The 26,511-nt window shown below is 27.9% G+C and overlaps 1 protein-coding gene and 1 long non-coding RNA gene across 7 annotated transcripts; one reads left to right on the top strand and one right to left on the bottom strand.

Moving 5' to 3' along the window:
• The first annotated feature begins 1,603 nt into the window (after window positions 1-1,603).
• On the top strand, window positions 1,604-25,811 carry LOC141449840 (protein SCAI). Of its 4 annotated transcripts, XR_012455735.1 has the most exons (16): window positions 1,606-2,046; window positions 2,737-2,832; window positions 2,915-3,001; window positions 3,308-3,406; window positions 4,490-4,598; window positions 5,884-6,041; window positions 6,126-6,219; window positions 6,300-6,416; window positions 6,505-6,664; window positions 6,756-6,842; window positions 6,928-7,018; window positions 7,822-7,976; window positions 8,587-8,757; window positions 9,052-9,152; window positions 9,502-9,758; window positions 16,027-25,811. XR_012455735.1 is itself a non-coding variant. In XM_074119693.1 (15 exons), the coding sequence occupies exons 1-15, from the start codon at window positions 1,946-1,948 to the stop codon at window positions 9,643-9,645; spliced, it is 1,758 nt and encodes a 585-aa protein (XP_073975794.1). In that variant the 5' UTR covers window positions 1,606-1,945; the 3' UTR covers window positions 9,646-25,811. The 4 variants fall into 4 exon arrangements, 3 of the variants coding, with proteins under 3 accessions (XP_073975795.1, XP_073975794.1, XP_073975793.1); XM_074119693.1 differs by having other exon boundaries at window positions 4,502-4,598; window positions 9,502-25,811; XM_074119692.1 differs by having other exon boundaries at window positions 9,502-25,811.
• On the bottom strand, window positions 4,440-12,022 carry LOC141449845 (uncharacterized). 3 transcript variants are annotated; one of them, XR_012455737.1, is made up of 5 exons: window positions 11,883-12,022; window positions 9,067-9,372; window positions 6,637-6,864; window positions 5,295-5,456; window positions 4,440-4,562 (listed from the first exon to the last, which is right to left on the bottom strand). It is a non-coding gene; the product is annotated as an uncharacterized lncRNA (long non-coding RNA). The 3 variants fall into 3 exon arrangements; XR_012455739.1 differs by lacking the exons at window positions 4,440-4,562; window positions 5,295-5,456; window positions 6,637-6,864 and adding an exon at window positions 7,954-8,092; XR_012455738.1 differs by lacking the exons at window positions 4,440-4,562; window positions 5,295-5,456; window positions 6,637-6,864 and adding an exon at window positions 8,629-8,762.
• Window positions 25,812-26,511: the final 700 nt, after the last annotated feature.

The following is a 26,511-nucleotide window of genomic DNA, read 5'->3' as shown; positions in this document are numbered from 1 at the left end:
TGTCTTTATGAAAAAGGAATATAAAAAGCTAAAACAGTTATACAAAATACTCTAATTTTGAAAATAGATATTACATTTCTAATACAGAATGTAACCAACCACATTTCCAAGTAGCTTCTTCACAAGTCAGTACAGTGATTCTGCTTACAGATGAATCCTGGTCACAGAAGGAACCCCGAATAGTGCATTTTGATCTCTGACAATGCAGGGCAGATTTAAACCTCTAAGATAATACATTTTCCCAGAAAAATTCACATAGGGCCCTTAAGGGAAAGCTTGCCCTGATAAGTGCCACTCCAAAGAAATTTACGGCTTTTCCACCATAAAAATAATTATTAAAAATGAAATATTCGAGTAAAATTCCAAATTCGAAGAACATTCACAACCGTAACTCCTACCTTTTCCGTATAGATTGGGCAGTTTTCTATTTTATTTTATTTCAGTAATGGTCCCAATGTTTTTCTTTGAACTTAGTAGACATGTATACATTCATTTGTTGGAAATATTACGTCTAGATTAAGCTACCTTCTTAGAAAAAGGTGAAGTTAAACTCTCCTTTAAAGTACATTTCAACACAATCTGCATTTCTCATACAAATTTAAGGAAATCGAATTTCAAACCAAAATTCTGAGTGCACAGAGTCTTCCAGATGTGAGCTGTATTTAGAGAACGACTTGAAAAGTTTTCTGTAACTTTCTAGGTTAAATAAAAGGGTTTGAAATAGATAATATGTTATAAAAATGTCTTTTTGATTTGAAACTTCCTCTCCAGATTATTGTTTCCAGTGGGTTTAAAGAGATGTTCTGCTATTTAAAAAAATTAAAAAGAAAGAGCCCCAATGTTCACTATTCAATGTAGAGGAACACCAAAAAACAGCGAAAGTAGATCAAATTCGTTAAAATTTGCTTTAATAAAGTGAATTTTTTAATTTTTCTATTCGATTTGATTAAGCAATTGTCTTTAAAGCGACTCTATAGTTTTTCCTTAAATTTGATGATACCCTAACATTGTTAGGATATATCCAAAGTTGTACATTTTTCTTTCATTTAGTGATAAAAATTAAAATTTATTTATTAACGTTGAATGGCAATAGGATATACTACAAAGTAGGGTTTGTGTCGAAAGTTATTCTAAGGAGTGCAAACATTGGGCTTCCTTCTACAACCTTCCACTTCAATTTAGTGTTCTTTCGTCTTGAAAGAGAGAAAAAGTTACTGTATTTTTTAAAATAAAATACCTAAACCTTTATTTAATTGTAGTATTGGTTATTTAGTGAAATATTAGAGCAAACTATGTCTAAGAGGAAAACGTTTGATGATTTCAAATATCTTTTTTAAAGCTTTGTAAAACTTTACAATCTTATGGCAAAGTAACTTTTACGATTAAAATTGGAAGAATCGAACATTTAATTATCTTTCACAATTTGTACAATTAGTATTACATTAATAAAAACAAAACTTTCTTTTTTTAGAGGGAATGGATTAGCTCCAGGGGTTAATGTAAATTTCAAGACATTATTTAACGAATAGTTAGTTTTATGCTTAACAGATAGTAGCATTACCCAATTGTAAGCAGCTGGGCCATCTAGTTAAGGGTAGTTGAACTAAAGCAACGATGGGGGGAGTCTTGAAGGCCTCATTCAAAATGTCAATCAATACAATCCACTAGAGTACCCTGCCAGTTCTACTCGGACATTTCTCTGTATTCATTTGTATTATACACGTTATTTAATATTAACTGTTAATAATAGTGTACTTGTGATGTGTACAAAACTTAATTATACGGTGCAAAGTTAACGATTAGTGAAATTTTAACTGGGTGGACCATCCTGGTTAACCCCGTTGGGATTATGTAATGACCAAATGCTCCACTCATGGTCGGTCCATGACCACTGGACTTAAGCGGTAGCAGTCTGTATATGCATGAAAATATATAAAATTTAGAAATGGTGGTCAAAATGGCCGCCATGGATGACCATGAACGGAAAATTGTTGTTGAATTTTGTCACCTACTTGACAAATCTAAAAATCTATTCAATGGTCTAAGGTGAGTTTTTGTTCAATGTGGCTAACATAGCCTCATCTTTCACAGATGTTTTACCCTTTATTCACATTTAAGTATATGTGTGTGTAGGAATAATTTTGATTTTATTTAATGTTTAGTGTTTTTTATCATTAGTTGTCACATGATTTACTTACACCATATTTTAATTAAAAAAAACAAAAAAAAACTTGAAAACTATTTTAAGATTGGTAGGTTCAAAATGTGATAAACTGCAAACTAGGGCATACTCCTTCATATCATTCTAAGAAAGACAAAAACTTGCGCCTGCTTTTTAGTAAAACTAACCCAATTCATGAACTAGATAATGAAAGATAATTATTAGAAAAATTGAAAATAAAAATAAATTATTAGAGCATAGATTTCTATTATAATAAATTGTCATAAATTATTTATTTCCACTGCACAATCTAAACATATTTTACTAAATGATACATATCCATTGTTATTATAGCCGCCATCTATTTCAATAGATTATGAGACGTTTTTGAGTTAAGATTTTCCTTTTGTTTTTTACAAAAAAAAAAAAATGCCCCAATTATGGGTGATACTGTTGAGGTATGTGTAGAATAAACTTCTATAGGTTCTTAGTAGTGGACAAAACTGGATTGTCTTTCTCTTTTTATGAAGAAATTAATTTTAAATAAATAAATATAATTTTAACAAAACTTACAGAGATCTCCCTCAATATGGGCATAAACAGTGGCAAACATATTTTGGAAGGACTTTTGATGTCTATACTAAGTTGTGGAAATTTCAGCAACAACATAGGTACATAGCCATTATTTAAAAAACAATCGTTAATATTTATTTAATTGTTAATAATTAATTTAAAAAAAAAAAAAAATTACAGGCAAATACTAGATACCAAATATGGCCTCAAGAGGTGGCAAATAGGGGAGATTGCCTCAAAAATTGGTCAACTTTATTATCACTATTAGTAAGCTTATAATTTTGTATTTAGATATAAAAGTTTAAAAAATTAATCTTGAGAGAAACATTCATACATGTACGTTCGAAAAATTTATTGAGTTATTCAAGTTTCAACCGACATTTTTTTTTTAGAATATTACTAGACGTAAAAAATTAATTACCATTTAGCATTGCTTCATTAATGCCTTGCTCAAAGTAAAACTATCCTCCTACATTCACTTATGACTCATGCAATGACTCACTGTTAAAACTGTCAACTGGCTGTTAAGTAAACCAATTTTTGTCTCTATTTTTTTTTTTTTTTTGTTTACAGCCTGAGAACAAGTGAAACAAATTATTTAAATGAAGCATTCTCGTTTTATTCAGCAATACGAGGGCGAGCCTACTATTCTAGGGCTTCAAAGGAGGATAGGTAATGTTTATTTTAAATCAGATGAAAACCAATAATACATATCATATTTTATAAAAAAAAAAAAATAAAATAAATGAATAGTATTGAATTATTATTAAACAATTCAAACATTTGTTTGATTTGGTGTTTGTTTTTTTAAACGATTGATAATACTGTTTAGTTTTTATCGGAGTTGCATGTTTTGGGCTTTTTTCTTAATCGCTCTCACACACATGGGCAAACCGTTCGTGAATGCCTTCTAAGAGATGGCAAAGCATTCGATTCCATTTTTTGAAGTAGAATTACCACCGAAAATTTTGAGGCGCTCAAAAATTTGAATTTTTTTTTCTAGAAAGTTGATTTAAAAAAAAAAGAAAAGATTTAAATTGCGTTTTCATTGTTTTTTTTTTCAGTGCACTGCCGGGTTCCGGACAGTGTTCTTTTGTTATAGAAATCACTGTCCATCACCGGATAATGAGCTGTAAGAAGCGCCTAGGAAAAGATAATTTAAAATTGATATTCTAATTGCAAACGTGTAAATAATTTTGATTAGAAACATTTCTCTTATAAATTCATTTAAACGGAGTACTTAAATGGGATCAACTCAAGACAAGGTGGCTTACCACCTTTTCTTATTATTCGCCAACAAAGACAGTAGGCGGAACATTAAATCTACAGAAATCAGTGCGACATTGCTAGTTAGTTCCTGATTGTTACGGAATTTTTTCTAATAAGCCGATTATCGTTCTGTAACCTGTAAGGCTAACTCAAGAAAAACTCAAATACCGTACTTAGATTTTTCAAGAAAAATTGTTTTAATGGGCTTCTAGGTCATTTTTAACTGAATTAGGAAAAGTAAGACCATTGCAACTTTTGCTGGTATTGGCAGAAAGGTTACCTTTTACGGTTACTTTCGTTTTTATATAGCTTAATGTTTTCTAAGAACCAAAACATGCAACTTTCTGCCCTTTCCGTACATACTGATTTTTAATGTAATAATAAGGAATAAAACATTTAATTTGAAGAAAATTTGTCAATTAAAATTTAAAAATTACGGTAACAACAGTTGTAGTAAGTTGTGGATATTTCTAGCTCAGTCTTTAGCTTTAATTACAGGTCAGACCTAATGGTGAAGAAGCTACGCTACTATGCCAGATTCATCGTGGTTTGTCTCCTTCTAAAAAAAATGAAATTAGTTAGAGATTTAGTTATGGTGAGTAAATATTTCTAAATCATTGATTACTTATTTTATTGTTCATAGTTTTTAGTGACTGATTCATTAATCCAAAGGTAAGAAAGAATATTGCAAGTTTAAGTCATTATTATTATTATTATTTTACCAAGCTTCTAGCTAGAGGCAGGATATAAGACTTACCATAGACGTAACAGTGTAAAAGATATATTGTAATTGACAATAACATGAGCCCTAAGGTCCCTAGGTTGAAAGCTTGGCAAAAAATAAAAAAATATGACTGATACTAGCAATATTCTTTCTTCCTTTTACGTATTTTGTGTACAGCATTATTAGAATTATTAGAAGTTTTGAAAACTTGAGCGGTGATGTTAATGTTAAAGCTAGCACCCTTTCATTAATTTTCGTTAATATAGTTTAACCTCATTTTTGAAATTTATTTTTTAAAATGTTATACAAAAATAAGAGAAGTTAAAACTAGCTCTTATAAGAATAAACCCTGAACTGATTTTAACAAATAAATCTGAAAATTTTTAATAAAAAGACTATATAATTTTATGGATGCCTTATTTTTTTGACCTTAATCTATAGTTTTCAATTTTGTTTTGATTGTACTTTGGGTAAAGCCCACGGTGCTTATTTTCAGGCGCCACCATGACAAATTATATATTTCAAAAAGTTAAAAGGAAGCTAATAAAAACAATTTTTATTTCTTACTTAAAAACTTTAATCCACTCATTTTGGTATTGTCCCTTCTTCTATTTTTCAAGATCCCTTTGAAAGTTTTTGATATATGGTAATATAAATTCCATTTAATAGAATTAATATTAAATCCAGGATAAATATGTTAACAATCATTGAAATGGATCGAAAAATTATCTGAAAAAAATATACTTTTTCTATTTAAAGATAAATAACAATAAATCTAACTTAGAAGAAATGGGTAGAAATACGTATATTTACAATGTATTTCTTATTGTGGATTGAGTTTCCCTTAATTTTTTGAAAGTGTCTTTAATGAAACTTGCAGGACACTTATTTTAATCAAGGTTTGATTTTTTTTTAATTCAATTTGTTTTATTGGTACTGTTGAATAGAAAGAATCTTTTGAATTAATTAATTAAAATATGATTCAGGATGTCTCTTTAGCAATTAGTTTTTTTGAGCACTTAACCAAAGGTCAACTTACAATAAAAAAATTTAATATGTACTTATGTACAATTCTTTTCTGCATTTTTATTTATCATTCATAAACATTTCTTTAATTACTATTCTCTTTTATGTTGAATTTGAACATATCTTTTAGGAATTAGACAAACAAATTGTTGATTACACCAGCACTTATGAACCAGACGACCAACTTGAATGGTCACTAGTACTCGAAGAAATAAAAAGCTTCATTAAAGCTGATGGAATTGTTAGTGTTCTCCATGCAGATTCGAACACAATAGTCTTATCTCATAGGTAAATCAAGTTTATGGCCAAAAAAAAATTAATGTTCTAATAAATTCTGAATATGTATTACAGAAAAAACTGTGTACCTTGTAGGTTAAGTCCACTTACAACACCTCCAGTAGAAAAATCCACTATTATGAATTTATCATTACAAGAAATAGTAATAATTGGAAACTGTACTGATCAGGTATAACACTGGTTTATTATCAAAAATTTTTCTGTTTTGGATTGTACAAAATTGTATTTGTTTTTTTTATGCTGATTTAGGTAAAGTTTAGCGAACTGACGATGGACATGTTTAGAATGCTACAAACTTTAGAACGTGAACCTCAAGATGATTACAATCACTTATATGATTCGCCAGCACCTGGCAGAGTGCCTTTTGTAAGTTTGATTTTAACGTAGTAATTGAGTGTGGCAGTTGTGAACAATAAAGGTTTCATTTTATATTGTACCTATGTTTCTAAAATAGGAAAAGAGTTATTCAGTGTCTAGCGCAAAAGGAGGAGTGGGGTATCCTTCCATGGTTATGTGCCAGGAAAATGGTGACCGTCCAGTCAAAAGAGAAAATCCACATAAATACCTTCTGTATAAGCCTACTTACAGTCAAATAATGGTATTCTTAGCTTCAGGTTAGTTTTGAAATTATTCGATATAAAATTTCCCATTCTTTATTATGAATTGATAACATTTATGGTACATGCTTATTTCTTCATGTTTTAGGCTTTAAAGAGCTACCAGCGAATGGAGCTCTACTTCTGTATATCTCAGCCGATGGATGCTTCAGTTCGACAAAACATCCTGAAGACAGTGAGTTTTTTTTCTAGAGCTTCTGAAATTTTTAATCATGTTGTGCATTTTACTACAAAATTTAAAATAAAACTATTTCTTTTAGTGGGATACGATTTAGGAGGTGTTATAACAAACAGTAAGAGAGAGCAAGATCATTCAAACAAAAAAGGAATCCATTGCAAAGATATGCATTGGTAAGATTTAATAATATTAGTTTTTATGCAAAAATGTTTAGATTAATGCTAGTTCTGCTTCCTCGCTTTTTCTTTTTCACACATGTGTTCAAATTTAGGTGCACATTTTTATTTTAATAAATAATTAATTGAACTACACTTGGTAAAAATAAGAGATATGTCAAGATCCAGATTTTACAAAGGCAACAAAAACAATTTCCATAAACACTTTATTTGATTAAGATTTTGGACAAGAATTTTGAATTCTTTTGTGTAGCCTGAACTTCACAACTCCGGGAATTAACTTTGAATGCAGTTCGTGAAAAAAAAGATTTAATCCTTCTTGTAAAATTTGATTTTTTTATCTTCAACTGAAGAACCTGTTAACTCAGATCTGGATTCAATCCATTCAGGAATTATTTATGCCCAACATATTCTCATGTGAGGTGTACGTGAACATGTCAAACCCCAATTAGAATTTATAGGCTAGTTTATTTATTACCTAATTTGAAGTGAACGTGCACTGTTAGTACTTTTGTTTACATTCTCCACAATGTCACACAATGTGAAATCAGTGATATAAGTTTAGCTTATTACACTAACACTGCGAATTACACTGACGCAACTAGCAATTTCGATGAACGAGTTCAGATCAAATCAAATAAAAAATAAAAAATGAAGCAAAACACAGTAGTTTCTGAATTTTTGTATTTGGTTTTCAGAACAAGTCTCGGATAATACACACTATTATATGATATACTTAGCATTATTAAACATTTGTGTATAAGCATCTATTTCCTTCATTAATTAATTTTACGTTTCAGTTTATATCCAGGCGATTTATACCCGTTTACAAGAAAGCCTTTTTTTGTTATCGTTGATTCCGACAACAGTTTCGTTTTTCAACATTTGCCTCGATATTTTGGTCAACCACTCGTAATACTAATGTCTCCTCAGGATATTCCACCAAATTTTCATGGTGAGTTAACACAACCAGTTTTTACTATGTCTAGATTTTTCTTATCCGCAATGTACTTAACATGTACTACTCTCGAGAGTTTTTCAGTTTTATCCAGATTTTTTTTTTTTACCAGCCTAAAAATATTTCTGTTTAAAAAAATATGTTGCTTCAGAATGAATTTTCAATTTATTTGCATAGATTTGCAGATAATGCTCTTGCAAGAGCTATGAGATATTTTGTTAGTTTACAAGCTCAATAATGAAATCTTTACCAAAATTCTAGGCAAAATTTAATTATGTCCTATTTTCCAAAATGTTTTAACTCATTAACACCATATTCTTAAATGGTTGCTTACTTTTTACACTATTGAAGGGGACTTCGCAACTGCCTAGCCCCACCACTTCTAACTATTCGAGAGGGTATCACCCAATTGGTTTTTGCTACAAACTTAATTAAGCAGACCTTTCTTTCTTTTCACACAGCATTGCCTGATGGGCACCATTCTGAGACAAGGTGCTGTCTGTACTCTTTCATATATTTCTCAAGAATTTGGTACACTTGATTATTACCAGCTGATCGTACTGTTAAAAATTCATTTTTATGTATAATTTAATTTAATTTTTTTCAGAACACCAGCACAATGGGAATTTGTTTACTATGTTCTTGCATAGCCCACTAACTGCGTTTTGTTACATATGCAACATTAATAGCGTTCCAATACATCATTGGGAAAGATGTCAATCTTTTATTGATAGATTCGTGACTGAAGCTAGCAGACTTCTAACTCGTAGTAGAATAGGTGAGCTGATTAAACACATAATAATGAAAGTTACTGCCACAATACATATAAATAAAAAATGAATTAAATAAAAAAAAAAAACACTAAACAGACGCTGAGGCAGTTACCACACGCATTCTTAAAATGAAGAATTGAATGTGTTTTCCTGCTAAGATATTTCGGTATTACATATCTTTCAATAAGTTCGTACCATTGAATGAAAGCAACATTATAGTATTATAAATTCTTCTATCTTCTATTGATGAAAAAAATTATTTAAATCTATCCTAAACTTTTTAAACTTATATTTTACAGATCCTGTATACTTACAATTTTTTGGTGATGATTTCCTCAGACTTTTAGTCCTCCGGTACATATTCTGTGATATAGCTCTTCATTTACACCGATCCTTTAAAGTAAGTATCTAAATACTTAAAAGATTTTTTATTTTTCTTACTTCATTTTTATGTATACTTTTTATTGAATTCATATTGCATCCTTAGTTAAAATATTTGCCTCGTGCAAAGTAGATATGTGTTTTATTTGGCATATGACCATAAAACTAACTAGAGAACACTGTTTTGAGGCCACCAATGCCTTGGCAAAAGCTCTGGGCTCCATTGACCTTAGATGTGCCTTAAATTAAAAAAAAAAAAAAAATGAGTGTTTTGCCTTAAGTTAGTTTAACGCATTTATTAATTTAGTTCAATTATTATCAGATTATTAAATTAAATGTTTGAGTCTAATGACTACATATCTATGTAGAGTCGGCAGCTAAGGCCGCGTTGCCAGCCACCTCTGCCTGAAGCCGATTTGTTGGAGCACCCATCGCTTCATCATCTAGTATTAGATCTAGCGACACATCTAGACGTACGGGGACATTTTGTTGACACTGGCGAGACTGACTGATCTCAGGCCCGGTCGAGGAGATCCTCGGCAAATACTCCTGCTCACAGGAACAGATGACCCTGTCCTGGACAGAAATACATCGTCAACATTAAATACAGCTATTTCCTTAACAAGTTAGTCCACTTTGTTTTGGCTTTCATTCAAACTCCTATATTTGGTGATATCCTACAGCGACGTCTATTCTGTAACATAATGCAGAAAGCAGGTTTGTGGCGTGATTTCTTAAATTATAGCAAGTTATACGTAATTTTGTAAAAAAAAAGAAGTATTGCCGCGTAGCAATTAAGAATAAATTATACTTGCGCTCCCGTTTATCACAATTCACATGGTCAAATTTTTTATCTAATAATTCTAAGCATTCATGAAGTAATATCTTGTTTTTATTTCATTCGCTTTGAAAACGAAAAGGATGAAAAAATCGTTTTTAACCATAATAGATCAAATTTTTTTTCAGTTCTTTTGCTGTTTATTAGATTTTTAAAAATTATTTTCTAACTTGAAATCTTTCTTGAATTATATTTGTTTCTTGCTGCCATTAGTCTAGTATGTTCGATTCTACTTCCAAACTTAAGTATAGCTTACATGTAATGAAATAACTTCCCTCACATATATTTAGCTTTGTCTCTTTTATTTAGGCGAAGAAAATTAATTCATTTCACCCATCTTTTTTATTTAATCAACTTTCGCTTAAATTAGAAACCATTTTCGCCAATTAACGAATATAACTGTTAAATTTTATTGTCTTTATATATTTATAAATTACATTGATTGTTTCGATTAACTTCTTAAAATTTGTTATTTGTTGTGGAAACATTTTAGCTAAAAATTCAATAAATGATGTTCAAGAAAGAAACGTGAGCCTTACAGAGGAATTGAATCATTTATTTATAGAATGTTCGGCTTATTTATCACCAGCTCATGACAAAAGTTCATTTTATATTAACAACTAATATACGTACTTACTGCTTGGAAGTATTTTAAAATATCAAGAAAGGTGAACATTTAAGTGTAATTAAAATAACTTCATGTAGCCAATACTTTCAAAATTGTTGGATGCAATTTAGAATTATTGGGAATTACGGTTTAAACTGCCTTTTTTATCATAGATAATTCGACTGTAATTATAATTCGTTTCGTCTTGTTGAAATTATTTCTGAAGCCTGAGATATATGGGTATCTAATTTTGCCAAAAAAAGATTTGAATTGTTGATCTTTGAAAAGCAATTTTAGAGGATTATTATTATTATTTTTCTATTCTCGTAGGAAAAAGAAAAATTAAAATTAAAAAATCTATAATTTTTTTTATCAGTTTAATCATTTAAATTTAATTTAATATTAAATATTATATATATATTATTGTTTTCCAATAATGTCCCAAGAAAATTCCTGAATGACATGTTCCATCACCTACGGATTAAGCAGTACAACAATTCTCGGATTCACAGTTGAATTCATTCACCATTCACGGTATTGCATCTAACATTGTTATTACTCAATATTAATTATCCCTTGTAGATTGAAAATTTTAGATTAAAGATTGCTTAATAGAAGATAAATCCAGCACGACGTGAAGTACCCAAAAGTATCTATCTCTTGCTGAAGTGACAAGGTGAAGCGCATATTTCCTAGAATTTATTGCTTATCTTTGAGCCAATGAAACTAAATATGTTGTTCTGTTGGAATTTCAAGTTGATTCCAAAATTCTAATTTTCATTCTTATAGAATAAAAAAGATTGTCCGCATTCATTCACTCAAATTATGGAGGAGGTTAGCAACTTAACTGGATTCGGCAGTTACATAATGTGTTGGGGCTACTGCAGGCACCGGGTTTGGATAAATGATTCAGCGTTCTTATTTGGAACGAGATATTTATGTTGTTGCCTTGAAACAAAAGTTCTTTCCCTAGGAAAGAAATAGTTTTTCTTGTTACTTAATTAAAAAAAAAGTTATAATTTAATATTCACTAATTAGATTATATTTGAAACTTTCATCTTGTATTAATGCAAAACAAATCGAATTTCCTAACAGCCCAAACGTGTACTGGACAAACGCCGTAACTACTCTTCTCATTTATGTTGTGGACATTCGCTCCTATCTCAATGAAATTCCTTTCAAAGCTACCATGGTAGCACATATGCTAATGGCTTTAATGGATAAAGGTGGACATCTTAGTGGGAACTGTGATGTAGATGAACCATCCGCTTTAATCTAATGTAAGCGTACGGACTAGAACCTACCCAAGTTGTTATTTGTTGTTGACTTGGATGAAATATATCCATATTTTTTAACACCCTTCTCTCACATTTTCAAATCAAATTTTTACTAACATCTTACGTTAAAAAGCTTTTTTAATTGCTGCTGCTCCAGTTAAAAAAATAATCCCACTTATAAATTTGTCCCTCCTGTTTCTTTTCATGAATGAACAATAATCTTGGACAAATTAGACCATCAGCAATAAATGAAGGCATTTACATTTCTAATTAGACATTTATATGAATATATGAAAATTTGACCATATGAAAAAATTGAAAGAATGATATTTTTTATTATTGCATGTTAATATTCAGTAATTGCAATTGTTTATTATTTTTGCTAACAAATTTATATAACCAGAGAAAAATTGGAAAATTTAACCTCTTATAGCAGACCATTTATGCAAATGTTCAAATCATTTTTCCAAAAATTAAAAATAAAAATTGTACACTTACACATAATTAGTTCTTTACCTTACAGTATTTACAAATTTTGCTCAATGAACATGATTTTGAATATAAATGAAAATATCCTACTTAGTAAAAACTTCTTGTGATATATATGTCAAAAGCAGATCAATGCCATGCTAAATTGTGAACTTTTAAAACAAATAACAAAAATGTAAATGAAATAACTTTGTTTCATAAGATCATTAAAAATCATTAATTACAAAATTACAGTGTGCTTCAGCATGACATATTCCTAATATCCTGTTATCTATTTATTTATTTTTTATTTTATTTTTATTTAATATCTTTAAAATGTTACTTAACTTAGAGTGGCACCCTGAACTTACTCCGTTCATATTTTTTAACCAGTATTAAATCTTTAGTTTTAGAATTTTAATTTTCTTCCAGATTTTGTAATTTTTAAGTCATTAAATATATTTCAATAATTATTATTCCATTTTTCCTAATAGTTCTCATTTGTAGAATGTGGCAGCCTTAGTCTGATACTTCCTTAAATTTTAACACTGATAAATAATTATAAAACAAATTCAAAGGCTTCACAATTACGGATTTCTGATGACTTTTTTTTTTGTAAAATGACACCAAATTCAAAGTGACTGTGCACTTTTTACGTGTGCAGGTTTTCCCCATTTGTTCACAGCGAACATATAACATATGGGATATTAAAAGATTTAATCAAAGAAATGTTCAGGATCATTTAAATTCATCGATTTAAAATATAAGACCACCAAAATTCAGGAGCAACAAGTATCATTTTTTGAACATTACGAAATAACAAATTAATAACTTTCAAGAGAGGTTTTAGAAGAAATACTTTGCCTCCGAAAATGTGTAAAAGTAGTTTTCTAATAATGTACTTTTAACTACTCTTGAAAAACCATTGACAGATTTCAAATTTAAGGTAACTGGACGAATAGAGATTGAAATCATTCTTTATTCATTGATTCTTAAAGCGAATAATAAAGTGATTCCCAAAGTATTAAGTACTCCCAAAACTACTGGCTAACTTTAGGATAAAAAAAAGTACTCTTGCTAATAAACTGAAAACTTCCTCCATTAAGGGTTCGTTCACTACATAACTTTCAAATTTGGAAAGGATTTACTCACTTTTCACTCAGTACCGAAAATTTAATTGAAATCCTATTTAACTATCCAAGTCCATAGAAATTGAAAATAATCATAATCAGAGTTTATTTAAATAAAATTCTGAAGTCCAGCAAATCGAAGCGAGGTATAGTGCCATGCTTGGTAATAAAATTGGTCATTGAATGTTTGCAGAACCAATCTATCATGTAAATTAGGAACTGTGTTAGAATATAAAATGTAAATTTCGTGAAAATGCAGCAAAACATAGGTTATAATTTTGTTTCAAATTTTTACCACACCAGTTCTCAGTGAGTAAAAAATATATGATAAACACTATCTTAATTGTCTTTTATTGCAATTCATAGAAATTAAATCGGCAAATTTTCTTCATACGATTTTTTTTTTACTTGATGTTTAGTTGACAAAGATCTAACCAAATTTTGAGAGAATATATTTATTTTTTAATATTAGATGTATTGATATTGAAGAAAGAAAAAAGTACTGTCTCAATTAAATTCATAAGTATGTTTATTAAAACTACAATGCCTTTGGCATAGAAACCAAACTACATGTGAAAAGACATGCTCTACTCTGAAAAAGTAATTTACAGGCATGAATGTTTCATTATCCCAGCAAATTATTTCAATTTGGAGGGAAAAAAATTCTAGTAATTAAAGATGACGTTTTTGGAGCAAAAGTATAATTTAATCAAATTTTTATGAGCATCTTACTCAATGTGAAATGTTAAATCTACAATTTCACGAGGAATTAGAGCATTGAATTTACGCTATGTATTCAATGAATTGCCAGTACTTACATGGAGATAACGGCTCCGAAATGCAAAAAAATTTCAGGTAGTGCATGAAGCAAGTTATTCCTCGGAAATCGCACATGGCTTGGTCCGAAACCATTTTTTTCGTGATAGAATCAAATATGTGGAAATTTTAATCGTCAATTTAAATAGACATTGGTGATGGGCTTTTGGTAAAATTTCTGCTAAGCGTTATTGTCATTTTTTTGAAAAATTACCACATGCTATTATCCTAAAAAATTTAAAAATGTAGTACTTAAACGCCAGCAATGCTTGAACAGTGAGAATTTGCCTCTTTTGAAACAATACTACTTACAATTCTTAGAAAATTACTTCTAAAATTTCAGATTTAAATAAACTTGCTTCACCGAAGTATGTATAGAATATATTTCCCAGTTCCTTGTCATTTTTTCGAAAATGCGTTCAACAATTTTCTCTACAACTGCTTACTACTGATAATGAACTGAAGAATTATCAAAGGAATACTGAATAGCAGCCATATATTAATAAAATGAAAATAAAAAATTAAATTCAATGTAAAATACGAAAAAGTGCAGCAATTCTCCTGCTGCTACATTTATTTACTTAAGTTTGTAACAGCAGTTTTAATCTTTACACAAAGATTCACCATAAACGCACTAAATTATTATTTTCCTTTTAACTAACAGGATTGACATTATGTGCACAATAATACTTTCTGAACCATTTAATGCAAATGGTGGTTTTGGTGTAACAGTTTCACTGTTCCTACGCTATATACATCACAGGTATGCAAAAAAAGGAGCTGTTTTCAAGAAAAATAATTTTAATAAAATACAGTTCTACTATAATGAGCGGTTCGTAGAGATTTTTTGTTTTTAGTTATTTATTCTCTCAAAAATTCATGCTCATGTAATAGTGTACTACGATTTACCTATGAAACAATATATTTCATTGAAAACTTGAAAAATAACAAATACTTTAATTAATTCTGTCTCTAATAATACATGAATTTGGAGTCATTTTTCAAAAAAAAAAAAAAAAAAATCTCATTTACCAAAGTTTTACGCAATAGTACATTACTAAAATACAATTCATCTAAATTAACTTATTTTTTTTTTAAATTATTAATTATTAAATGGATAATTTTATTATCTTTTTCTTCTATTGCAAAAAAAAAAAAACAGGAGATATTTGAAATTTTTCCTCCTTGAATGTGACAAGAATACAAGGAAATCAATAAAAATTAGAAAACTTAGTTTTCAAATGGAATTTTATACCATTCTCTGAAATGAATGTTCAATTATTCTTCTAATTTTAAAAAATAATTTTCAATCTTTTTGTCTTATACTGTACAGTAATGGTCCAGCCAAACAAATATTTAAAATAGTGATGAATAAGCGGGGTAGCTTATGTAAATTATAAGTTCCACCAAAATAATATTTTAAACACGTCTAGCTGGAATTGTACTTTCTTATGTTTTTAAACATTCTCTTCTTCGTCTCATTCAGAACTATTATTGTGTCGTACCAAAATTTATTATTTGAAAATCGTCACTTTCAATAACGTCTTACACCTACCTATTAAAAAACATGATTTAATTATTAGATTTTTTAAAAATAAATACAAATGATAATTCGTTTTACAGATTATACTATGCTTGTATACACATTTAGTCTAACTTATTGCCGTATGTATGGCCGTAGTTAATACTGCATAGTATGCTAATAAGCAAAAAAAAGTTTCTAACTTTTAATGGAAATTGTTAGTTCCTCGTTTCAGAATTTGATTCATTATCAGAGGACTGTTAAGAATAAGTCATGGGCTGTTGTGAAAATCTTGATCTTCAGAATCGCCTTATTTGTAACAAACAGTGCTTGTTGAGATATTACTTGTGGATATTACAAGTGAAAGAAACGTTGAACATCCAATGTCCTACTGTAAGTTTTTTCCTTCCTTTATTTTTTGCCACTGAAAACCAATTGTATATTTTATAAACTTATTTATCTATAAATGTATTAATGCTCATAACAGAACAAACTCAGATGCACAGTTTCAATTAAGCAATGCTGGTTATGAAAATCCTATTTGACCTTTTTTTTTGTTTTTTGTTTTAAGAAATATGGGTATTAATCCCTTTTTACACACGGAGAATTTTATTTAGTGCATTGACTTGAAATGAGTTAAAATTACAAAGCTGTATTTATATAAGTTTATAAAAAATAAAATTTAGCAGATTGAGAATGGAGAATGGAGCATGTAATGGTAAAAAATTCTTCATTTAAATTATATAAGCTGTTGGGACATTTTAGATACATTTTTGTAAACAAATATTTAGTTTCTTCTAATCAGATCATGGAAATGATTGGCTAGAACTTTTTATTAAACTACCCGATTAAATATCCAAAAATTAAATACTTCGAAATATTAAAAACAGCCTTTCAGGAATTTTCATTTATTTTCAAAATATTGTAAAGTTTTATATTTTATATGTTAGTAGAACAAACTTTAATAACTACAGTATACTTATGCCATTAAAATAAATGATTAAATTTTAATTTGAGAGATGAGTAATGTAATCGTTCTAATTTACGCCGATACATTTTGTTTCCTTTTTCTTATTAATTGCGTTTTGCATATGTGACCTTTCATACCTTTCATACAACCAAACATTACATACAATTTTAAATTAAAGTTCAAAACTGCTCTTAAATAAAAATGTAACAACAGATTTTATGCTATTTTATAGCATTTACAGGGTATAATTGAATGATTACTCCTTAATTTTGTGGAAATTTAATAGGGTCTTCAGTAAAAATCAAATCCGTTCTGCATGCGCCTGCTGTTGATTAAAAATGTCGAATACTTTATTAGTGATGGTAATTATCAGAGAGCTTTTATTTTATGGCATTCTTCAGTGTAAATATTTTTTTAAATTTTTAGCTAATGATCAACTAGCTTATATAATAAGGTAATCTATTAGTTATTGTTTTTTTAAATAACAATTTGATGTTGTATATTGCTATTAAATAAGGACATTATAATTTTGGTGCTAAAAGAAACCAAGATGGATGGGTTATGGGCCCTTTTTTAAAACAAAATAATTATATTATTTGTTTTAAATTAATAAAAATCAATAAACTTCTAATTCATTAAACTTTACACATTATTGGGATTTAACTGTAAAATATACAATTATTGTTTTCCATTTCTTCTTATTTTAGAGAAAATAATGATAATACAAAAAAGTAATCTGAACTTAATAGTTATTTAATTTTTTTTAAAAAAACTTTCTTTCACTTAAAGAGTTTTGGAGTGAACTCACAAGATATGTTCTAAATGTGGCTGATATTTCTGAGCTCTTTGAGAACAGAGACCTAAGCTCGTGTCTCATGACTATTTTGTCATGCAAGTGCTCGAACATTTTTATTCTTGCGGTGGTGTTGTTTTCTGGAAGATTAATAGTTTCAGAATAACAAAGGCAAATAATTAAAGAGAAGTAATAAGGCATTTACTTAGGCCCTTTTAATCTCCTAACTAGTAAATTAGGTATGTGGCTATTTTTATCGTTTTGGTAAATATTAATTCTGGGAGCAGAATTAGATCATCTCGGACTGTTGCAAATATAATTTCACTTATACTATAATATTAACAAAATTACATTTTTAATGAAATTAAAGTTTTATTGATTTTTTATTCAAACAATTGTTACAAAAAGATTTGACTTCTAAAAAAATAGAAAGCTGATGAATAATGTAGTGTAATCCATTGTATGTGTGATTTCGTTTCACTTCGAAGAGATGATTATTTTGTTGAACTTAGTCAAAGAGCCTTTAAAATATATAAATAATTTTATAAAAAGTTATAAGGAGTACCAGAACATTCTCCCATTGATCTACATTTTTCTTTTTAAGTTGAATGCAAAAGTACATATATAAATATAAGGGTACAATATTAAGTGAAACAGTAAAGTCCACAATAAAGCTCTGCTCTACTGAGGAAAGAAGCTGTTTGTAGAGGGACTACGCAGTGCGGAGCAAGCATGTTGCTTTACTTTGTGCAACCTCGAACCCCGCCGAACATTATTAACTTGTTCGTGGTACTTAAAAAAAAAAAAGATTCATTTGAGTTCATCCGGTGTGGACATTTTTTCTAACCTGCGCTTCTTTCGCACTTTCAGTTTCAGATATCCGCGACAAAGTTGGTTTGCAACATGTAATCCAGACTAGTGTGAACACCGAGATCTATTCTAATCGAAGCTTTTCAAAATTGTATTGAGCGGAGCAGAACGTTTAGTGTGAACCATATTAAGCGTTATTAAAGATTTTGTATAATAATTTGGGCAATTTTTCTTTTGTGAATTATTTTTGGGCATTAATTTCTGAAATTATTTACGAAACTAATTGAAATTTGTTTTTAGTAACCATAAATCATACCAAAAAATTTCAATAAAATGATAACCATAAATGATAGAAATACCTGCAATCAGTATTTGTTAAAAACGTGTTCAATTCTCGAATATCGTTCTTCTTTTCCTTTGTTCATTAATAAAAGCATCGCACGCCACCTATTGCTACTCTTATTTATTTATTTATTTATTTATTATTATTTTATTTTATTATTATTTTTTTAATTTTTTTTGTTACTGAGATTGATTTTTCCAGTAAGAACAACCACATATAATTATTGGTGTCAGTTCAAAAAATCCTCATTAAATATAAACTTAACCAAAACCTAAAATGCAATGTTATGGAATTGACGTGATGTTAATTGTGATAATTCTTCAAAATTCAATGCCAGATTTTGCATTTTTAAAATCGAAAGAGAAAAAAACAAAAAAGGAAAAATTAAATCTGTTTTTATAATTACATTTTCATTGACAGTCCATTATGATAACATTTGAAAGAAATATAAAGCTTTATGATTTAAAACCATTTTTTGCCATACATACAGAATTATTAATTTTGAAATAAAAAAAAAAACATATTTTCGTAATTTTGAAATAAATTAAATTTATTGTTAAATCCCTCCTACGTAAAAAAAAAAAAAATAATAATAATTATAAATACTACAATATATAATATATATATGTGTGTGTGTGTGTGTGTGTGTACATTCTGTGATAAATTAAGAAGCCCAATTTATGGCGCATATTAATTGGCTGAGAATGTTTAAACATCACAAAATTACATCTTGAATTTATTAATAAAAATAATTAAAAAATAATGCAAATTTTATATTATCTCTGCTCAAATATTATTAAAATATTTTTTAGTTCTTTAAATTTCGTTTATGATTGTAATTATATTAATTACCTTTTATCAAAGGAAATATTAGGAATTTAGATAATAAGACATTAGATGTAAATATTCCTTTTTTATGTTCCCAAACCCCTTGCCAATGAAAGTCATTACAATAAAATTTAATGTATTGTATAGAATTGATTTACGTGATCTATTCTCTTATAAATATTAAAAAATAAATCACAACAGTAAGAACGCAAAGTGGTTAGGGAGAGAGACTCTTCATGAAAATTATATTGCTCTTTATATGAGCCCATTTTGGATTTAAATATTGTAAAAGTAAAGAAAAAAAAAAAGATTTAAAAAATAAATCTTACTATAAATTGAGAAGACAATACAGTAGAATTTCTTAAATGATTAAAACGATCATAAGTACGCTAGAGATTTAGCCGTCTAATAAATTATTAAGGTACAATGAACATCAATTATGATTTAAAAAAAAAAAAAAAAATGAATAAATAAATAAAAAAATCAAGTAGATAATCCATTTTAGCTATATAAAAAAAATGGGAAAATTTTATACAATCGTATTTCTATTTATAGATGTAATTGGCTTGTCTGCTACCACAGCAAAAACTTGTGTAGTTAGTTATGAATTAGTTCCATAGAACAAAAATTAAAAAATAAACCAGTAAGAGAATACTAAAACATGTACATACAGAAAATAAAGTGCATAAAAGTATTTACTTTAAAAAAATTAAAAAATAAATATTATTGTTGAATTATCTTCAGTTACATAGCCTTCCTTTTAGGATAACTTCTTGGATTTTAAACGGATGCAAAATGGTAGACATTATTGTTATAAGTATGTATGCATAAAAAGAAAGAAAAAAAAAACATTGAATTTATATAGTCTGCATTTTTAATGTTATTGTTGTGTACGTTAATTTCGTGAAAAATGTCCTCTCGTTTAAATTCTTTAAGAAATTAAATATTTTGGAAAATTTCCTTACTTATTCAAAATTTTAATGGGTTACTAAATATTTGCTAAAATTTTATTTTGGTTTCGACTTTTCACTTTCAAATTGCTATATTACAAATCTTATGAATCTGATAAGAAGAATTTTTATGGAAACTCGTGAATATCTATTGAAGACTCTGGAATCTGCTATCTTATCCTGGAATCCTACCGACCGTACTTATCATGGTTTCCAAGTATCTTCTGTTCGGCAAAGAAGCCTATCTTGGTCACAGTGCATCCCAAGACATATGTACAGTATTACTGATATTTCCAATTTCCTAATTCGCCCATCTATAATTAAGTTAATAATATCGCATTTCTTTCCCATCATAAAGATCCATAAAGACCGCTATTTGTTGCTCCTTATTGTATTCTCAACCTCGTGATCTACAAAAGGTTTCTTTTGACTTTGATCAACTAAATCCCTGAAGAAAACTATTATTCAGCATCAGGCTCCTCGCTCTCCTTTCATTCTAAGTCACTTTCCACATTCAGAATTTTAATTGTCCTTTTAATTCCTTTGTTTTCTCTTAGGAAAGGGATCATAGATTCGAAATGAGTTTAAATGTAATAGCAAGCTTATTATCATTTCATCCAGATCTTTGACTTGTCAGGAGCCTTTTAGTACAATCTCTTGCAAAACTGCTCTTTTTGATCTTTGTTGTGAGTTTTCACTCTACATTTTACACTTGACTATCTTAAAGCTGTTATCGAGTCACATAAGTCTTCCAGAAACGAATGTTGTAGCAGAAAAATAATGAGTTCAATTGCCTTTTTACTTCAACAAGTATTTTTCAGTAAGCTATGGTTATAATGAAATTAGTTTTTATTAAAATTAAGTTTATCTTATGTGGAATAGAATCAGTTTTTAAATGAAACCATGAATGGGAATTCGAACAGATACTCCATAGTCTCTTCCTAGAATGAAATCAGGCACATAATGTCCTTATCACGATTTTTATTATTCAAATATGTTTCTAAGGTTTTCTTTTACTTTAATCTCTTTTTTTTGTAAATGAATGCCTAAAAATGAGTCATCAAAAAATGTCATGTTCATTGGGTAAACAAAACACAATCAAAATAGACTCCTCAATTTATTCTTAGCTATTATTTACTGAAAAAATGATTAAATTTATCACAAACATTGAATTTCATTTGAGCGCCAATATCCTTAATGATGACGCCACTTAAATGAAAATAATATGTTTAAAGTAATTAATTTTCCAAAATATATTTTTAAATTAATTAGATTAAGAGTATATAATCGTTTAAATTATTGAATAATTAAATATTTTTTGTATGAATAAAACTTTTTATTTGAAATTAAGAACTTCCTAATTAAATTAACCATTTACAATTATACAAAAGCTACAAAGTAAAAAAAAGAAGAAATAATTGGTAGATATTAAATGAGTCAGATATTTTATTGTTTATTTTCAAATTTTATGTCGCGTTTTATATTGTTTTCTAAGGCTATATAAATTCTTGTCATTACATCTAAAAATATAATCATTCATATTAGTAAAGGTAACTATTTCTTGTTTTTAATTTATACCAGTGTACACCTTGTTCATCTAGTAGAAGCTGTATATCCCAATCTATTAAGTTTCCTGTATTCAAGGCAGTCCGTATTGTTGGTCTTGATCTCAAAATTGTTAATAAATTGGTGTTATTCTAAGATTTGATGTAATTTTTCCAAAGCTAAAGAAATTTTTTCTTTTGTGTTAAAAGTTAAAAATAAAAGCATTTAAAAATTGTAATTAAATTATGTTTAAATTGTATAAATTATATATATGTAAATATAATTATCTCTTTTATATCTTTGTTTTAATAGATTTCAATGAGGCTCTTCGCAATTAAGTTCGTTTTTCCATTTCTATTTCACTCTTTAATGGAATCTCATAAGTCATTATGTAATTGCAAATTCTCTTAAGACACTGGTTGCATTTATGCATAATTGTTGAAGGCCTCTGTAAATCGTTGTTATATGTGTTAATTCCATTAACCCGTCCAAAAAAAAAAAAAAAAAAATATAAAATAAAAATATTATGAGTGGACCAGAAACTTTGTTATCTGTATTGTAATTATAATAACGGATTTTTGTAAATTCTTTTTCATTGAAGTATTGTCATAACAAATTGTTACTTCGTAACTTGTAAATTTTATAGGAATTTATTTGATTAATTAAATAGGGTTACCATATTTAACGTAACGAAAAAACCAAAACTAACACTCGGGAGTAAGTAAGTGAAAGGGTTATGTCGTTACAGGGAAATTTAAGAAAATCTAATAACAATCTAAAACGGAAATTACAGACATATTTTAGCAAAACTTGAGCATTAAAAAGAAGAAAAGCAGACACTGGGAATCACCAACTTGATTCTGCTTTACCATTCAATAGAACCATATGCAGTTTTTTTTTCCATGTTTTTAATCCAAACTTTTAATTAAAAGTACTATCACGTTTTGTAGATAGTATATCAACATAACATATATGTAAAAGATTTATTCGTTTGTTTGTTTCCATGATTAGCAGCTTAGATTAATTTTTGAATTGATTGAACATGTTAAAAACCAGCAAATTATGGTAACCCATTAATTTTTGTCATCCTTATAATTATGTAAAAAAAAAATCGATTTTTTTTAAAGGCAATTTAAAAATCATAGTACGTCGAAGATATTTATTAAAATAGTCATAAAATTATAAATATTGTACATAATCGTGAATGTAGTGTTCAGTTAAGTTGCTTTATTTCATTTGTGAGTTGCTTACTTTTAAATAGATACATAAATACATTCAAGTGCAAATATTTTATATAAAGTATAAGATTCACTCATGATGAATTATTCAGTTAATTAACTTCTTAGCTGGTGAAAAATTTAATTGCCATCAGGGTGTACACATGGTGAATGTAGATTCAGAAAAAACAATTTACAATACTTCAGTTAAACTGGAGTAATTATAGAGATGTTTTTTTATCTCAAAAAAAGTAAAATTTAAAAAATATAAAAACCGAAAAAAAGGAAGAAATTGACTTAATAAAGCTTTAATATTTAATATAATCTTGTACAAAACTTATTAAGGAAAAATGAAAATAAAACAGGTTGTAAAAAAAGTAGATTTTCAAATTATAATATATTTATACAACTAATTTAATTATATAAATTTTGAAAAATTTATATATATATAAACAGAAATAATAAAAAAAATATATATAATAAAAAAAACATTTGGTTGCAGCTTGAGAGTGAGATTAGAGATCTATGTGTTGAAATGATTGTTTAAAAAAAATACAAAATAAATAAAGAATAGAATAATAAATAGAGATCAAGATACGAAAGGAAAAATAAATTTAAAAAAATAAACATGGATTGCCCTTATAAATGCTTTTTTTCCTTAAAGAAAATCTAAATATATACATAAATAAATATAATTATATGAAACACAACTATGTGTGTGAGTGACCACTGCCAAATTTAGGGTGCAGGGGGAAGTAGTAGCATTGCCTTAAAAAAAAAAATAAATAAATAAAAACAAAAAAAAAATAAATAAAATAAATTCAATATTAGAAAAATTCCATCATAGGAAAACCTTTTTACTGGCTCATTAACTAAAATCGTATTTTCCATCTGTGTAATAAATTAAAAAACAAAAAAAATAAAATAAATAACATAATTATATTTGTGTATATGATCACCTTACATATCATTTTTAATAATGTAGTATTTATTTTTGTGTTTATTATTAAAGTTGTATAAAATATATAAATAAATGGGCTATTTTAATGTCCTATTAAACACATTTTCTTTAATTTTAAATGTAATTATCAAGTTGGTTGTCAAATAAAATCTTAAGGGTTGATAGATAATAGGAAGCCTGCAGGGTAACGAAATTTGTCGCGAATCATATATGTTTGTGCTTGCAGTCCATATTTGATGTTTTCAAACATATTAATAAAAAAACGTTATATTTTATTTTTTACTTAAATCATGAGATAAGGTAGTAATCATTGCTTTAAATATGAATGTATTCTGTGACTGAAAAACTTTACTCAAGTAGTACTGATTAATTTTCTTAAAATTTCCAAGCGTCTTCAGCGTCTAGTAACTAGCCACTGGGGACTGGAGAATTTTTATAGTACATTAAAACTATTAGTCTCAGAACAGGAACGCTTCATTCACTTTAATTTTCTGATAATTTGCAATGAGTATATATTGTCAAAAATAATTTATGAAACGAAGTCATGACAGCCAACTCGGTATTTGCGTTAAATATTACTTTTGACTTCACTATTTGTTTAAATGTGTATAATTATTAAAGAGAAAATATAATTTAGCTGCAACCCTAGAATTAAAGTTTAATTAATTTTCTTAAAAAAAACAAAGGCTGTTTGTTGTTACCTCCCACTTTCCATTTAATGTTTTCTAATTTATTTTCTATGGGGAAATCCTCAGAACAGAACGCAGTTAATGGAATTTATTATATTTAAACAAAATGTATACAAATATATTTTTTAAAAAAGTATAATAATAAACTATTACAAAAGAAAGTAACCGAAAGAGATGCTTCTAGGTTTTGCTGATATGGCTACATTATAAATTTCTGAAGTGCTTCAAGAAAAAAAAGAAGATTAAATGTAATAGATATTCACAAAATAAAATTAAATACAAAATATTTAAAAAACAATTTATTCATTATAAATGTAGAAAACGTACTATCTAATATTTTTTAACAAAAATTATTGAAGATACTATAATCAATAATTTTAAAAAGTTTCTCAAAAAAATAACATAAACAGTGTTCTTTGCAATCTGAAAATTTTTGCTAATTACCACAGCGCCATATCAGTGCTTATAAATTTCATTATCTTATTAGACATGTATGCAATTTTTGTAATCAATATATTTATAAATTTTGCCCTTTCAAAAAGAAAAAAATTATTTAAATCATATCAAAAAATACAAATAAATAAAGGAAAGATATCCTCTATTTCTAGTCGTGTTGAGAAGAAAATAAAGTTAAAAATTATAATTATTATTTTTAAATTAATTTAAATATAATATGTGATAATTAATGCATAATTGCTTGCAAAATTTAGTAGATAATAATTGTATAGATTTGTTTATTATTATTTTTATTTAAGTGAAAAAAAAATATATTAATAACCATATTATTCGAAAAGTCATTAAATCACAACAAGTACAAACAGAATTTTAGTCATAAAGAAAAGTTAGGCTTCTCACAATTATGTAACATCACATCCTTAGTAATCAAACTATTCGCATGATTAATGCTAATTTTGTCCGCATTTTAAGCAGTCGACAGTGTCATAAATCAATTAAGTTGCAATAATAGATGAATCCCTGCTTTGCAAAAGGAAGTATTCGTTGTGATTTTCATTAGTTATTTATTTGGGCCTGGCTGGAGGAGATTTAATACGAAAGTATTTATCGTTTTACAAATTCAGCCAATGTCTCTCTCTGGAAATTAGAAAAAAAAATCCGTACTATGAGAATTCTCAAAGTAATCCTTCAAATTAGAAGGTTGGAGATCTATGTACGGATCTATCCGTTGTGAGGAAAATAATTATTACGAAACCCACAAAGTGCATCTACTGCAACTGCATTTTTTACGGAAACAAACGTTTCTAAAAATGGCTACTATCCTCTTTAGCTAACTTTTTGTTTAACTCACAAAAAAAATAAAAATAATTAATTTTCCTGATCAATTACTTAAAGTGCATCAATTCTGTCTCAAATCTCATAGGAGGTTGAGGTAATTTAACTTTAAAGTAAATGCTTCAGTACCAGTTTATTTTCATGGTAATTTGCCTCGCCCAAAACTCCAGAATACAGGTTTGTCAACGCTCGATTTTAATTAAACTAAGAAATTATCATTAGTTAAAAACATTTGAGTATGTCAGCGTACATGACATCTAAGCTAGAATCTGAGTTTAAGATTATCATCCCATGCAAGCTAAAAAAACTGTACAAACTAAGGAA

Source organism: Rhodnius prolixus, unplaced genomic scaffold (assembly GCF_049639745.1).
Source record: "Rhodnius prolixus isolate KJV_2025 unplaced genomic scaffold, Rpr scaffold_2, whole genome shotgun sequence".
Taxonomy (NCBI): domain Eukaryota; kingdom Metazoa; phylum Arthropoda; class Insecta; order Hemiptera; family Reduviidae; genus Rhodnius; species Rhodnius prolixus.
The sequence above is the reverse complement of the archived record's forward strand: the minus strand, read 5'-3'. Positions and strand labels throughout refer to the sequence as shown.

What these genes read in the sequence shown, in the direction of transcription:
- LOC141449840 (XM_074119692.1), top strand. Translation starts at nt 1,946, where the DNA reads ATGGTGGTCAAAATGGCCGCCATGGATGACCATGAACGGAAAATTGTT. An exon ending in TATTCCACCAAATTTTCATG is followed by an intron (nt 7,977 to 8,586) that starts GTGAGTTAACAC and finishes AATTTTTTTCAG; the next exon opens with AACACCAGCACAATGGGAAT. An exon ending in ATTTACACCGATCCTTTAAA is followed by an intron (nt 9,153 to 9,501) that starts GTAAGTATCTAA and finishes ATATCTATGTAG; the next exon opens with AGTCGGCAGCTAAGGCCGCG.